The 14,760-nt window shown below is 42.1% G+C and overlaps 1 protein-coding gene across 1 annotated transcript; it reads left to right on the forward strand.

Annotated features, from left to right (window-relative positions):
- Window positions 1-1,993: 1,993 nt before the first annotated feature.
- Window positions 1,994-12,765, forward strand: NEK2 (NIMA related kinase 2). The gene is made up of 9 exons (XM_026652562.2): window positions 1,994-2,118; window positions 2,587-2,804; window positions 5,307-5,547; window positions 7,063-7,145; window positions 7,423-7,549; window positions 7,732-7,951; window positions 9,063-9,117; window positions 9,197-9,267; window positions 12,160-12,765. The coding sequence occupies exons 1-9, from the start codon at window positions 2,023-2,025 to the stop codon at window positions 12,381-12,383; spliced, it is 1,335 nt and encodes a 444-aa protein (XP_026508347.1). The 5' UTR covers window positions 1,994-2,022; the 3' UTR covers window positions 12,384-12,765.
- The last annotated feature ends 1,995 nt before the right edge of the window (window positions 12,766-14,760 follow it).

Consider the following 14,760-nt stretch of genomic DNA (forward strand, 5'->3'; position numbering starts at 1 on the left):
CACAATTTGTTGGGGAAGAGTGCACATGGTTTTTGTAAAGGGAAATCATGCCTCATGAATCTACTAGAATTCTTTGAGGGGGTCAACAAGCATGTGGATAAAGTTAAAAATTACTTAGACACGTTAGATGTCTTCAAGTCACCAGGGTTTGATGAAATGCGTCCTAGAATACTTAAGGACTGAGGAGATATCTGAGCCATTAGCAATTATCTTTGAAAAGTCATGGAGGACGGGAGAGATTCCAGAAGACTGGAAAAGGGCAATTATAGTGCCAATCTATAAAAAGGGAAACAAGGACAACCTGGGGAATTACAGACCAGTCAGCTTAACTTTTGTACCTGGAAAGATAATGGAGCAAATAATTAAGCAATCAGATTGCAAACATCTAGAAGAAAATAAGGTGATAAGTAACAGTCAGCATGGATTTGTCCAGAACAAATAGTGTCAAGCTAACCTGATAGCTTTCTTTGACAGGGTAACAAGCCTTGTGGATGGGGGGGAAGCGGTAGATGTGGTATACCTTGACTTCAGTAAAGTTTTTGATACTGTCTCGCATGACCGTCTCATAAACAAACTAGGGAAATGAAACCTAGATGGAGCTACAATAAGGTGGGTGGAAAACTGATTGGAAAACCATCCCCAGAGAGTAGTTATCACTCCACAGTCATGCTGGAAGGGCATAATGAGTGGGGTCCCGCTGGGATCAGTTCTGGATCCGGTTCTGTTCAATATCTTTATCAATGATTTAGATAATGGCATAGAAAGTACACTTATAATGTTTGCGGGTTGCAAGTGCTTTGGAGGGTAGGATTAAAATTCAAAATGATCTGGACAAACTGGAGAAATGGTCTGAAGTAAATAGGATGAAATTCAATAAGGACAAATGCAAAGTACTCCACTTAGGAAGGAACAATCAGTTGCACACATACAAAATAGGAAATGACTTCCTAGAAAGGAGTACTGCAGAAAGGGATCTGGGGGTCATAGTGGATCACAAACCAACTATGAGTCAACAGTGTAACTCTGCTGCAAAAAAAGCAAACATCATTCTGGGATGTATTAGCAGGAGTGTTGTAAGCAAGACATGAGAGTAATTCTTCTGCTCTACTCCACGCTGATTAGGCCTCAACTGGAGTATTGTGTCCAGTTCTGGGCGCCACATTTCAGGAAGCATGTGGATAAATTAGAGAAGGTCCAGAGAAGAGCAACAAAAATGATTGAAAGGTCTAGAAATTATGACCTGCGAGGGAAGATTAAAACATGAAAACAGTTTTTAAGTACATAAAAGGTTGTTATAAGGAGGAGGGAGAAAAACTGTTCTTAACATCCGAGGATAGGACAAGAAGCAAAGGGCTTAAATTGCAGAAAGGGAGATTTAGGTTGGACATTAGGAAAAACTTCCTGTCAGGGTAGCAAAGCGCTGGAGTAAATTGCCTGGGAGGTTGTGGAACTCCATCACTGGCCATTTTTAAGAGCAGGTTAGATAAACACCTGTCAGGGATTGTTTAGATAATACTTAGTCCTGCCATGAATGCTGGGGACAACACAAGAGTGCGGGGACAAACTGCTATCTGTAGGAATTTGCTACAGCACGTAGCAGTTTTTTACAATAGCAGTTTTCTTCACAGATCAGTAACTACTACAGGTAGCACATTGCTACAGGGAGCAGTTTCCTACACTACAGGGGTAACAGCCGCGAAGCCCCTGGTGGATGGGACGCGTCTGCCTGCTCCGGAGAGGAGGGGGAGGGGGCGGTGCCAAGCGGAGCGACACGAAAAGGGGGTGGAGCTAAGTCTCCTGATCCCTCCTCGCGCCTCGCGCCGCCGTGGTTGCCTAGCAGTGGTAACGGCCGTTCCGTAGCGTATATTGTTTACAGGAGAGTAGCCAATGGGAGGGCGGATGGTGGCGGGTGGGGCTTCGGCGCCGGGCCAATGGGCGGCGGGGGCGGCGCGTTTAAACGACGACGACAGGTAGCTGCGAGGTGGTGGTTCCGTTGGCCGCGCTTCAACGTGTCGCGGCGCCATGCCGAGCCGGCCCGAGGACTACGAGGTGCTGCTCACCATCGGCGCCGGCTCCTACGGCAAGTGCCAGAAGGTGCGGCGCCGGGCGGACGGCAAGGTGAGCGGTAGGGGGTGGCGCGCGGCTCGGGGCCCCGTGTGTGTCCCGGCGCTGGGTGCTCCCGCGCCTCTCTGCTGCCCGCCCGGGGGGGTGGTATCGCAGCAGCGCTCCCCCCCGGGCGGGCTGGCTGGGCTGCGCTCCCCGAGCTCGGCCCCTGCGGGTTCGGTGTCTCGCTGCGGGCGCAGGAGCCGCGGCGCCTCGTGGGTGAGGCGGGGACACGCAGCGCCCCCCGGGCCGACTCGTGGCAGGTGAGTAGAGGCGGCTGCTCAGCAACACGTAAAGCTGCACGTCGCTCTGCCCATCCCCGCCGGGCTGGGACTGGGCTCCGGGTCCATCCCCGCTGGGCGCTCCCCGCCGGCTCCTCAAGCCCAGCTAGCTGCTCCGTTAGCTTGTGACTTGGCTTTACGCGCCGCTCCCAAGGGGAGCGTCCCTGTTTGTCCGTTCGTCACGGTGTAAACTGTCTTTCAGGTCTTAGTTTGGAAAGAGCTCGACTATGGCTCCATGACAGAAGCCGAGAAACAAATGCTAGTTTCGGAAGTGAATCTACTCCGGGAGCTGAGACACCCAAACATTGTCCGGTATTATGATCGCATCATTGACCGAACCAACACGACCCTGTACATCGTGATGGAGTATTGTGAAGGCGGTGACCTGGCTAGTCTCATTGCAAGATGTACAAAGGAAAGGCATGTGAAATCTGTTCATGGGATCATCTGCTCTCCCATCTAAATAACCTGAGCATTTACCAGAATTAAGCTAACTCAAAATGTATCTTTGTAATCCATTAGAAACTTGGGTTTGATACATTTAATCACCTCAGACTTCTAAATTTTCTCAAGTCTCTCCTTAAGGTGTAGAAAGGTGTGTGTGTGGTTTGTGTTTAAAAAAAAAAAGTATAGTTTAGTGGCAGTTGTGTTAAACTGACTTCTATTGATGAGATACAGAAAAAGTGAGGTACTTGACACACCCAGGAATAGTCACAATTGCATTCCCTTGTGTGAGGCAAAAGCCTGTGAGCCCTGGTCTCAAGAAAAGAGCGCTAAGTCTAGACACCCTGCTATGACCACTAGAGACCCAACTGTCAGGACTTGTGGATTCTATTTACTCCACTACTGACTTGCAGTGTGACCTTATTAAATCTTTGAACCTGTCTGCTTTAGGCTGCCCATCTGTAAAATGAATATTACTTAACCTTGCAGGAGTATCATTGCTCAAAACTTTTTGGGGGAAGAATGTTATAAGTGTTGAATAGTTACATGGATCAAAGCTATATTGGAAAAGCTACCCTGTACAAAACGTTTACATTCAAAGCTATTGCAGGGATTTAAAGTAAAACTAAAAAGAAATTTGGTAAACGGTCTCAGTTAAAAGCAAGTTCAAACATTAAACCTGCCTCAAAGCCTCTTGTGGGTTTTAGAATTGCTTGGTTTTTTTTTTCCCCTCCCCCCCCTCTTGAGTTCACTTGCCCCTAGATGATAGAACTATCTACAAGAGAAATGGTGAAACTGTTCTAACAGAGCTCACTGCTTCAGCTCAAACAGAGTTCTAATAGAATTTTACCTGGCTTGGCTCTAACCATATAAGCTTCAGAGCACTTTAGGGTGGGTGATCTTGACAGCTCCTCCATGCTGTCTGTTATATGTCCCAGGATGCAAAACTAAAATCACAAGTTGAGACTTTGAATTGAGATAAATCACTTGAATTGTTCTACATAACAATGCTCTGGGCCCATTATCTTCTAGGTTTTGCTGTGTGATGCAAAAGGGGAGAAAGGAATGGACTTTCTGAAACAAAAATAGATGGCTGTGGGGCACACTTCCATAGGGGATTAGGTGAACCCAGAGTCTGACCCTCTATGGGAAATGCTGCCCAACTCTCATCTTTGAAAAGGCCTTTCCATCATAAGAATGGCTATCAACACTGATATTCTCTTGTATCTAGTATACACCACCACAAAAAAGGAAATGAATGCCTTAAAACAAAAGCCCCTGTACACTGTGTGGCATTTTTAATTCCAAAAAGGTGCCAAAACTCCGAGTCCATTAGGTGCTCTGAGTGTAATCCCCAAGGCCAATACTTTGGTGCTACTGAGGGCTTCAAAACCCCTATTCAGCTGCTGCCTAAAGCCACTAGACATCTAAGTTTTTCTGCCAGTGAGCATGCTCACAGTTGTATTGTTCTAAGGCATAAGACAAGTGTCTAAGTGCCAAGCCCTGAAGCATTGTCCTGCATATCTTGTCTGCTGTGCCTAATTCATAGGGGTGCTCTGAGGTTGCTTGAACTCCCACGCAATAGCTGAGAGGTGGCCTCCCTTATCCCAGGGATGAGATCTAGGTTCAATTCCCCCTCTGCCTGATGTGGAGAAGGGATTTGAACTTGGGTTTCCCACCTCTCAGGGAGTGCCCAAACCACTGGACTAGTCATTCTCTCTGGCCCAATGAATATTTAATTGTTTATACACTGTGGACTGCTTCAGTAGGAGAGACACACCCACACCAGCATAGCCCAGTGGTTTGGACACTCACCTGAGAGGTGGGAGTTTAAATTTCCTCTTCACATAATGCGAGGTCTCCCACATCCCAGGTGAATGCTCTAATCAGTGGGCTAAATCCCCTTCCCCTTGCATTTCTTGCCCCTGTGCATGCCCCCCTCCACTCCCCCCAAAACAACAAACCCCTACAACTTAGGCACCCAACTCCAGGAGAGAGAGAGCTCACTGCTGAGAATCCCAAGCAGAGATGGCCATTTCCCTCTAGGCTAGAGTTAAGCCACACCCCACAAAGGGATTTAGGTGTCTAAGACCCACCCCTCTCCTCAGCATTACCTGTTGGAACTGTGTAAGCTATCCCTCCCTACTGTACTGGCTTTTTTGTAGATCCTATTCTTAGGTATCTAACTCTCTCTATGCAGTGGGAGCCGAGGTGCCTAAGTTGTGGATTCCACTGGATGGGAATGTAACTAAAAGTTAGCACTGTCGCAACACTCACATTACTTTGTGGCTCTAGCCCTCTGTTATTGCTATTTACTTTGCATGGTAGATGCTAGGATACTATAGCCATGTGTGGTAGTACAAAACCCTAAGATGGGAACAAATAGTTAATTAGAGGGTGATTTATATACTTCTCTCTATTTACTGTATTTACAAGATCTATATTACTCTGTTAAATAATTAACTTCTCCTTTCATAGACACTACTTAGAGGAAGACTTTGTTCTCCGCATGTTGACTCAGTTGACCCTGGCTTTGAAGGAATGTCACAGACGGAGTGATGGTGGCCACACTGTGTTGCACCGTGACCTAAAACCAGCAAATATCTTTCTAGATAGCAAGCACAATGTGAAACTTGGAGACTTTGGATTGGCTAGAATATTGCACCATGATACCAGTTTTGCTAAAACATTTGTTGGCACTCCATATTACATGTCTCCAGTAAGTGTTCCAAGATCCTGGTTTCTTCTGCAACACCTTGCTTTTTAACAGAATTCCTCAAAATCTTTAAGTTTTAAAGAAACCTATAACTAAATCTTAGTTCCTGTAGCCAACTCCTTTTTTAACAAGGGACAGACCTTTAAGACTTTAAACCTTTAAAACTTGTGTTTGCGGGGGGACGGGGACTTGCTTGCAACAATTCTGCATCATATATCAGAATGGTCTTGTATGTATGACTGACTTTCAAGTTTGATATAGCTTAAGCCTCTAAAGTTTTTTGGACACTAAATTTTCATAAACTAAGTGCTGTACCGTTTCTGGTGTTAATTCGCTATAGCATGGGCCCTCAACCTGGGGGTTGTGGACTCTCTCTCCCCCCACCCCACCCCCGACTTGCCATCTCAACTGGGTTGCAAATGTCCTCAGGGGTTTGATCTCCCTCCATCCTTATGGTGAGATGTGTAGGGAGGGTAGTGATAGGGAGTTCCAAAATTCTTCTTTTTTTTTTTTTTCCCGTTACATGGAGTCACAGTATAGAACAAGTTGAGGACCACTGCCATCAGACTATTGTGCATACTTAATAAATCCAACACCTTTTCTCAAATCCATGTCTTCAAAGAACATCTGTAGAATTCTCATTCCTATTTCTTGATCTCTGCTTCTGAATGAGGCTGGAATAGCTCCCTTGCCTCTTTCTATCTTACGTTTGAAGGCTGCTGTTGCTGAGTACAGCACAAATTAGAACTGTGCACTGGTCATCGCTCACCATCCTAAGTAGATCCTTTCAAAGGCAGCATTCTTAGCTCTTGACTACAGTTGATGTGAAGCTCCCTCAAGGACCTCCATCATGACTACTGCTCCAGCTCTTCTCCCTGGAAGAACAGACTTCTTATGAGGTATCCTTTGTTAGTACCATCCTTGTCATCTTGTGTAAGTCTACCCCCTGCAAGTCACATTTCTGAAGTATCTGCCTTGGTATCTTGGCACTGACTTTCATGTGATTCTTGTCTTGTCACATCTGCACAGTAGTGCATCAGTGCTGCTGCAGTGATGGAGTCGGGTATTCTACCTTCTTCAAATGATTGATCAACATGGGTTCTTGTCGTCTGGAGCATAGACTTAGGAGTAAAAATCCTGCAAGGTCATGTCAAAGCTCACTCATTCTGATGTAAAGCAGACATAAGGAAAAGTACTTGTCCTTTGCTTCTGTGCTCTGTGTGCAGACTTTAATGAAGTTTTGTTTTCCCTATATAATGTCTTGCATTTGTACTGATCAAAAAACTGATGCCATTTGAACAAAGCTTTACTCCAGCTCAGTTATTGTTGCTGTAATATCTTCTATACTCTGAATTATACTAGCTTGAAGTAGCTATTGTGAATTAAACTGCAAACTTATCAGTGAGAATTTAGTAGGTAGCACAAATATTAGCTGATCCTTCATGGCGAACTTGGTTCTGTTGCATTGCTGTACACTTTCCTGATAACACATTTTAAATAAAGGCTTCTCTTTCTTAGGAACAAATGAACCGCATGTCGTATAATGAAAAATCAGACATCTGGTCTCTAGGATGCTTGCTGTATGAGCTATGTGCACTCTCGTAAGTATAGAGACAAATGCTGTGAGACTACTTACACTTTAATTATAGTATGATGTGACTAAACTATAAAGTCAAGACCAAAGTTTGTCTAAAATAAATCTTAATCTAACAAACAAACGGTTGACTTTTTTTCAAAACTAAGCTCTCTTCTAGACACTAGAAGAACCTTGACTGAAGTGGTAAATGGAGGTTTTCCTCAAACGCAATGAAAACCCTTTAACACATTTCTAGTTAAACAGTGAAAAGAGTCTTTAAGAAAATAAATACTCTTCTTCAGGCCTCCGTTTACAGCTTATAACCAAAAGGAGTTGGCAGAGAAGATAAAAGAAGGGAAGTTCAGACGAATACCATATCGTTACTCAGATCAGTTGAATGAACTTCTTAAAAAGATGCTGAATTTAAAGGTAGGAATTGACTGCTGTTTTCACTAATACTTCAATCTGATAATTAAAGCATTTCAGAGCTTTAATTTTACTGTAGGGTGGAACTTGTACAGATTTGCCTCCATTAGGAAGGGAATTGGTGTTCTAAATTTCTTAAACTGACACTTGTCACACTTTTTCCTCCCTGTCTTGTTTCTTTTAAGGACTACTGTCGACCCTCTGTTGAAGAAATTCTACAGAACCCCTTGATAGCTGACTTGGTGGTAGAAGAGCAAAGAAACTCCTCTGAGAGGAAAGGACGAAGATCAACAGAGCCAGAAAGGCTGCAGCATTCAGGCGCTGCAGTAAATGAGCTGAAACTGAAGGAACAACAGTTGCAGGAGAGAGAACGAGCCATAAAAGAGAGAGAGCAACAACTGGAACGTATGAAATTCCATTCTGGGAGTAGGGAAGTCAGAATCAGACTCTGGTCTGAAAGAGCCTGAGAGGGTAGTCCAGATTGCAGATGCAGCCTGTCAGATTTTTAAAACTACTACTTTCTCTCTTTGTATTTAATTAAATCTTACCTGGTAGTCTAATCCAAGAGTAGAAACTTGGATTGGGATTGTAGGGGATGGCGAAGGCTGTTCATAGCAAGCAAAGGTTAACAAAACCTACAGAATGTGGGGCCTGAATCTGTTGTCCTGAACAATGTGTAGCCATACAAAGTAAAGTGGGTGGAATGCTACCAAATCAGAATGGTAGCATTTTACTCACTCCTGCACTGGGGAAACTTCCTAGTCACAGTATGGGGCAACAGATTTGGGTCCTTACTCTCTCTATAAATGCACAATTAGTGTGTTAGCTATAATCTATGAAAATTATTGGAGGGTGTGATGTGGCACAATTTAAAAAGGTGGGTGTGGGCTACTTTTTTGGAGACTGTCCATTGAAGTAAGATCCGAAAACAAAACAGTAATTGTCAATAGAGCTCATTAGCAGTGAATCTATATGGTCCGTTCTTTAACTAATTGGGCTTATGTAATGGATAACACTTAGCTTTAGTTGCATGCAGTTAATAAGTTAGCAAGTACAATCTATCTTGTGCCACAACTGGAACATCTATTTTGAAAATCAGGCCCTGCATGTGGCACAGCTAAAATAAAACATGCAAAATGGCAGGACTGAACACTAGTATAGTATAGCTTCAGCCAACCATGCATGATAGACTAGAAAACAAGACTCTCTCAGGGCATGATTGGTATTTTAAAGCAGTATGAGGATTCCACAGTGGAAGAATGGTATGCATCACTTAAACTCCTTAGTGTCCAGTCACTGCCATATCCCATGAAGTGCATGGGCTGAGAGAACCTGACTCTCTACACAGCAAATGTACTACTTTGCTACCTAGAGCAACAAAGCAGAAATTTAGGGGCTTGACACTTCAGTGTCTATATCTGCTTTTCTGCAGGAAAATGTCTTGGGACCAAGCCTCTCCTGTTTGGAAAACATCAGATATCTAATGTTAATACTTTCTTCATATGCTTACTTCCAGAGAGGGAGCGGGAGCTGTGTGTTCGTGAGAGACTGGCAGAAGATAAACTTGCTAGGTATTACAGTGTAACCCTGGTTAAATTTTTAAGATTTTGTTTGCTGTAGAAATAGTTTAACTATCTCATTTCATAACAGGGCTGAAAACTTGATGAAAAACTACAACCTATTCAAGGAACAGAGGATATTGGCAGGTGCAAAAAGCCCAGGTATGAGAATAAACAGGAAGCCACTTGAACTAGTAAACGCAGATTGGCACAGCCCTGAGGATGCCCTTGATATTCTGCATGCCATGAAAAGTCCCATCTTACCAAACAAACTACATAAACTTCTGTAATGGTTTTGATAAACTTGACCCATTTTTTTTTAAAGTGTCATGTGGAATGACAAAAAACGGCTCTAGAAGGGATCACGTTTGCTGCTGTCAATATTTATTGAGCCTCAACATCAAAAATGATGATGGGGAGTGGGGGGGTGTCGGTATGAATTGCTGGAAAGTTATGAATTTACTTTCTCTAACTAGTTCTAGGTTTCAGAACACTAGTAATTCCGTTTTGGAGCAGATTGTGAAATCAGATCTATGTAATATGATCTAGTTTTAAAATGTTAGTCTTCAATAAAACATAAGGCATGTCTTATGACCACTCAGCCTTCATCTCATGGATGGCTTTAAAAGAAAAGGCAGATGTATACTATTCTTCCCCCCCACCTTAAGGGTGGTTCATACCTCAGATAGTCTAACAGACTGAACTTGCAACTGAATGTTGCAAGTCAAACTATACATGGTAGAAACCTGAGGTGATTTAGAGTAAGGAGCAGCAATTTTTAAAATCCAAACAGACATGGTACAATACCTTGCATAACAATTTAGACCTAGATGCTGGAATTTAGGCACCTAAATCAATTTCTGAATCGGGCACTATTGTGGCTTGCTTGCGTGCACCTACACACATGTGCCTGTGCACCCACACACACCCCTTCCTCCTCCCTCCCCCAATCTCCTCTTCATTCCGTAGGCACCTAAATTTTTGCAGTAAAAGTTCCCTAGGTGCCTATGTTCTGTCTCTGGGCATGTGCTCTGCAGCAGCACGCCAGGTACCTGGATGCTTAAGCTCCAGTGGTGCACAAACCAGGAAAAGAGGCATTCTTCCCCCTAAGTCACCCATGCAGGGTCTGAGCAGCTAAGCATAGTCTGTTTGCTCTCTTGATCAGGTCCCCATAAGCAAGTTTACAGAAACTAGCTGGGGGGGGAAGAGATGTGTGGAAGGGGCAGGAGGAGGATCACCTCCCTCAAACTCCTACCCAAGTTGTTAGAGTATTCATGTGGGATTTAGGAGACAGTGATCTAATGCCCACACCACTACAATTCCAAGTGGAGTAGTCCTCTATAAGCCTGGTTCTAGCTGTCATATATGCTGCTTCTGCTTAATCACTCAAAATAGCATTGTTTCAATGTCTAATTGTCAGCCTATTAATCCCCTGCCTCTTGCAATATTACTGCTTTCTGATGTTCTCCCTTCCCTGGCATAACTGTGCTATAACCTGACAATTCATAATTTAATATCCTCTGCATCTTTCATGGTTTTTAACTTCCTCTTGTATAAAGAGTTTGCTTGCTGTAGAACAGATCTAGCTAGAAGGTAGCACCCAGGTCTCTACCATCCCCATCTCACTAAGCTCAATTTTATTACACTTTTTTTTACAAAGGGCCTGGTTTTACTCAGATTTTTCTGAAATTGATGTAACATTGAAACTCTATTCCAGTTACCTCACACTAGCAGATAAATCAATCATTGTTTTTCTTATACCTTATAACTCTACTAACTTGCATGGCTTTTAACTTTAAGAAAAACACTTAACTATGAGGGTTCCTCCCCCTGTTAGTTCTGCAAGAAAAAAAAAAAACAAAAAACGAGGGGCCTTGTGTTCAACGGTTGCTACCACCAATAAGCTTCTGCACTGGCAGAGGCTCCCTTCAGAATCCATCATGTTTAGACAGGTTCCTTAGTAAGATCTTCTCACTCCCTGTGGTTTGAGAATCACACATGTTTTCTGCAAAACGGCACAGAGCTGGGACTTACAAAAAACTTATTATGGAAGCATGGCTGAGCAAAAGGAAAGTGAGTTCTTGAATCACTGTGTTAAAACTAAACTGCTGCTAGTGTAAAATGGTCAAGTGTGAACTCTGTGCCCTCGTTCTCAGTAGGGCTGCAAGGTATGCTGTCGCCGAAAGACACACATGTACAGATACACATGGCTTACCTGTATCTAGACCAGAGGAAAAAACATTCCTTACTTTTTCAGAAGATACTGATTAAACTCCTTAGTGGATTTTTTTTTTCTGAAATAGCACGTGTCACTTGTCCTGGCATAGACCTGTAGTTAAAATGTTCTCAGTACATTCATGTTGAATCCGGCCTAGTCAATTACATTGTCAGTACATACCTTTTTTTAAATGTAGATCAGGCCACTAATTATGTAGCTGTTTATCCTATACTTCACTGCAACACTCAAACCATCAAAAGAGTTTGTACTTGGTCACTAAACATCTTTCACTATCCAGCAGCCTGCACCTTTATTTTGACTCAATATATCACTGCTAGCTGTAGCCGTGCTCTTCTACAAAATAAAAGTAGCCTCCTCTTCCTGTGTGCTCTCTGAAAAGAGATGATTAAAACAGTTTATTTAATAAACAAAAGCAAGTCTCTACAGCCCTTTCTACCTTAGGTCTTCTGAAAGTAAAATTACTACAAGCTCCAGTAACCTATAGCACTGTCACATTAAACAGGGTTTTGGTATCCTATATAACTGTCCCCTAAATGAGCAAGACTGTGGGGAGGGGAAGGAGGGCGGGCATTAGTTGGAAACTGTAAAGGGTGAATTACATAGGAACAGCACTTATGACTCTACTTATTCAAATAAAGCTGTTGTCCCTGCTGGAGGTTACTCTGTTTAATACTCATGTTAGCTTAGATCCAGCTTAGGTTCCCCTCTGCAAAGGAGTGACTGGTACTGATGTGAATGAAAAAACTAATATTGAGGAACACTCACTCATTCAATAAAACTCAAAAGTCCTTTTCTTCACTGTTTCTGTCTTTAAGATGAAGTGCTGCTCCCCTCTTCAACAAGAAAGAAGAAGGTTCACTTTGGTGCAAGTAAAGAGAACACTGTATCCAATGATAATTTGGAGAATTATCCTCTCCCAAAAGAGAAATGCTCTGAGCTGAAGAAACGCCTTTATGCTGCTAACCTGCGGGCTCAAGCACTGTGTGAACTAGAAAAAAATTATCAACTAAAAAGCAGACAAATTCTGGGCATGCGCTGAAACTGTACAGTATTTAACATTTTAATGTCACTTAAAAATTTATTGGTACAACTATTGTGCACCTTCTGTCTTGATTTTATTTTTTTACCATCATTTGAATCCTGTTTTGTTTTAGCAGAGATGCTACCATTTTAACTTAATGTTTTACATAAAAAGTTATGTATATGTTTCCCTTTTCTATTAATTTTCCATCATAGACTGTCCATGCTTGAGAGGACACTTCAGTGGAACAGAAGGATAGCTTTGATAAATAGTCAAACATGAAAATACTTGTTTGATTTAGAGAGAGAGGTTATCTTTTTCCTCAAACTCATGTGCTAAGTTGAGAGAATGAAGGATGTCTATAAATTAAGAATTAAAGTTTGTTAATTCTGAAAAACTACATAAGTGATGTAGGTAGCTTTTTATATTTAAAGAAGTGTCTTGATGTGAGAAATAGATGCATTTTTCTTTCAGTTGAAAAGTCCTATGAAAACCTTTAAAAAAAATTATTGTGTAAATTTACCTGTTGTACAATTATTTTACATAGTTTCCCTTTAGATCAAAGAAATCTTGTATCCTATGCCATCTTATACTTTTATTTTAAAAGTAGTGTTTTCTGCAATATTGTAAACATACAAGTGGCTGTAGCTATTCTTGTTTCATATGACAACAAGAGCAAAGATGTGAAAAGGTTGCTATTCCACCCCCTTTCACCAGTTAACTGAAGGTGGACATAATGTACTAAAATAAAAGTCTATTTTCCAGTATCTATTTGCAGGTTCCTAATAATGGAGCTGTGTTATCATCTCTCTTGTGTGGCTGAAACATCCCAAATCTGTTTGGGGTGGGCAAGAAGGGGTAGGAGGTAGATATGCATATATTTACCAAAGATCCACAATTCTAAACTACAGATTTGAAGCTGTGCAGGTGTAACAGCTATTGACAGCTTGACAGCGGTGATGTGTAAGGAAAGGCCTAATAGTTTCAGAGTTAAATATAATTAAATTTCACCTAAGTATTTTTTAATACTATAGGTGTGATTTGTTTTGTTTTTGGGGTAGATTCTCAGCCTGAAGTAGGTTAGGGCCACAATCTGACCTCCCTTAACATTGTTTATAATGAAGGAAATACCGCTTATCAGGGTGGATAAAAATCAATGAAATTGGATTTTTTTTATAGGGTTTTTCTTCAAAAAGCATTTTATCTAAAGATACATTGTAGCTCAAAGATATCTCATCATGGAATAGGGATTATTAATGCTATAGTATGAGACAATATATTCATATAATGCTTAAGAAAAGTTCTGCAAATGAGTTCCAATAGTTCATGGATTAGAGACCCAATCTTATGGGGCTCCAGGGGCTTCTCTATAGATTATTTAGGTTAATCTTTCTATCTACCCACTGGGACTCAGTCCTCAGTCTAAAAAATACCATCAGAGATGCTTAGTTTTGCAGTTCTCAGACTGGGTATTTGTCTCCAGAGATAACATGCTTGTTAACAGCAAAAATGTTTTAAATAAATAATATATAGAGGTGAGAAATAACAGACCTCAACCCTATTGTCCCTCTTCAAATTTGTGTACATGGAGTCAATCCCTTACCTTCCTCTAAAAGTGCAATGTTTCAAAAAGTTCATTGAATAGAAGAGTGTTAGGGGTAGAATAGATCTGAACAAGGAGAAGAAGTCTGGAGATAAATGTGAGAAGGGAGGGACAGGCAGTAGAAACAAAAGTGAAACTTTGAGCAGCATATTCCAGAAGTCTTGAGGTCTTTCTGAGTGTAGCCTTCATTGATTTGAGATCTACCATACCATTTTCTCACAAGATGGGAAAACGTATAATGGCAGCAGGCTGTAAAAGAGACCCAGTGTGGGAATATTTTAATGAAGTTCCTCTACCTGTGGGTAAGACAGGCATGCATGCAAAGAAATGCAAGGCCTGGTTGCCTGAGTGAAACAACATCATGAGAAGTATTCCTTCTCAGGAGTAACAGAGGGTCCTGTGGCACCTTTAAGACTAACAGAAGTATTGGGAGCATAAGCTTTCGTGGGTAAGAACCTCACTTCTTCAGATGCAAGTAATGGAAATCTCCAGAGGCAGGTATAAATCAGTATGGAGATAACGAGGTTAGTTCAATCAGGGAGGATGAGGTGCTCTGCTAGCAGTTGATGTGTGAACACCAAGGGAGGAGAAATTGCTTCTGTAGTTGGATAGCCATTCACAGTCTTTGTTTAATCCTGATCTGATGGTGTCAAATTTGCAAATGAACTGGAGCTCAGCAGTTTCTCTTTGGAGTCTGGTCCTGAAGTTTTTTTGCTGTAAGATGGCTACCTTTACATCTGCTATTGTGTGGCCAGGGAGGTTGAAGTGTTCTACAGGTTTTTGTATATTGCC

This window comes from Terrapene carolina, unplaced genomic scaffold (assembly GCF_002925995.2).
Source record: "Terrapene carolina triunguis isolate 2854851 unplaced genomic scaffold, T_m_triunguis-2.0 Scaffold120, whole genome shotgun sequence".
NCBI lineage: Eukaryota > Metazoa > Chordata > Testudines > Emydidae > Terrapene > Terrapene triunguis.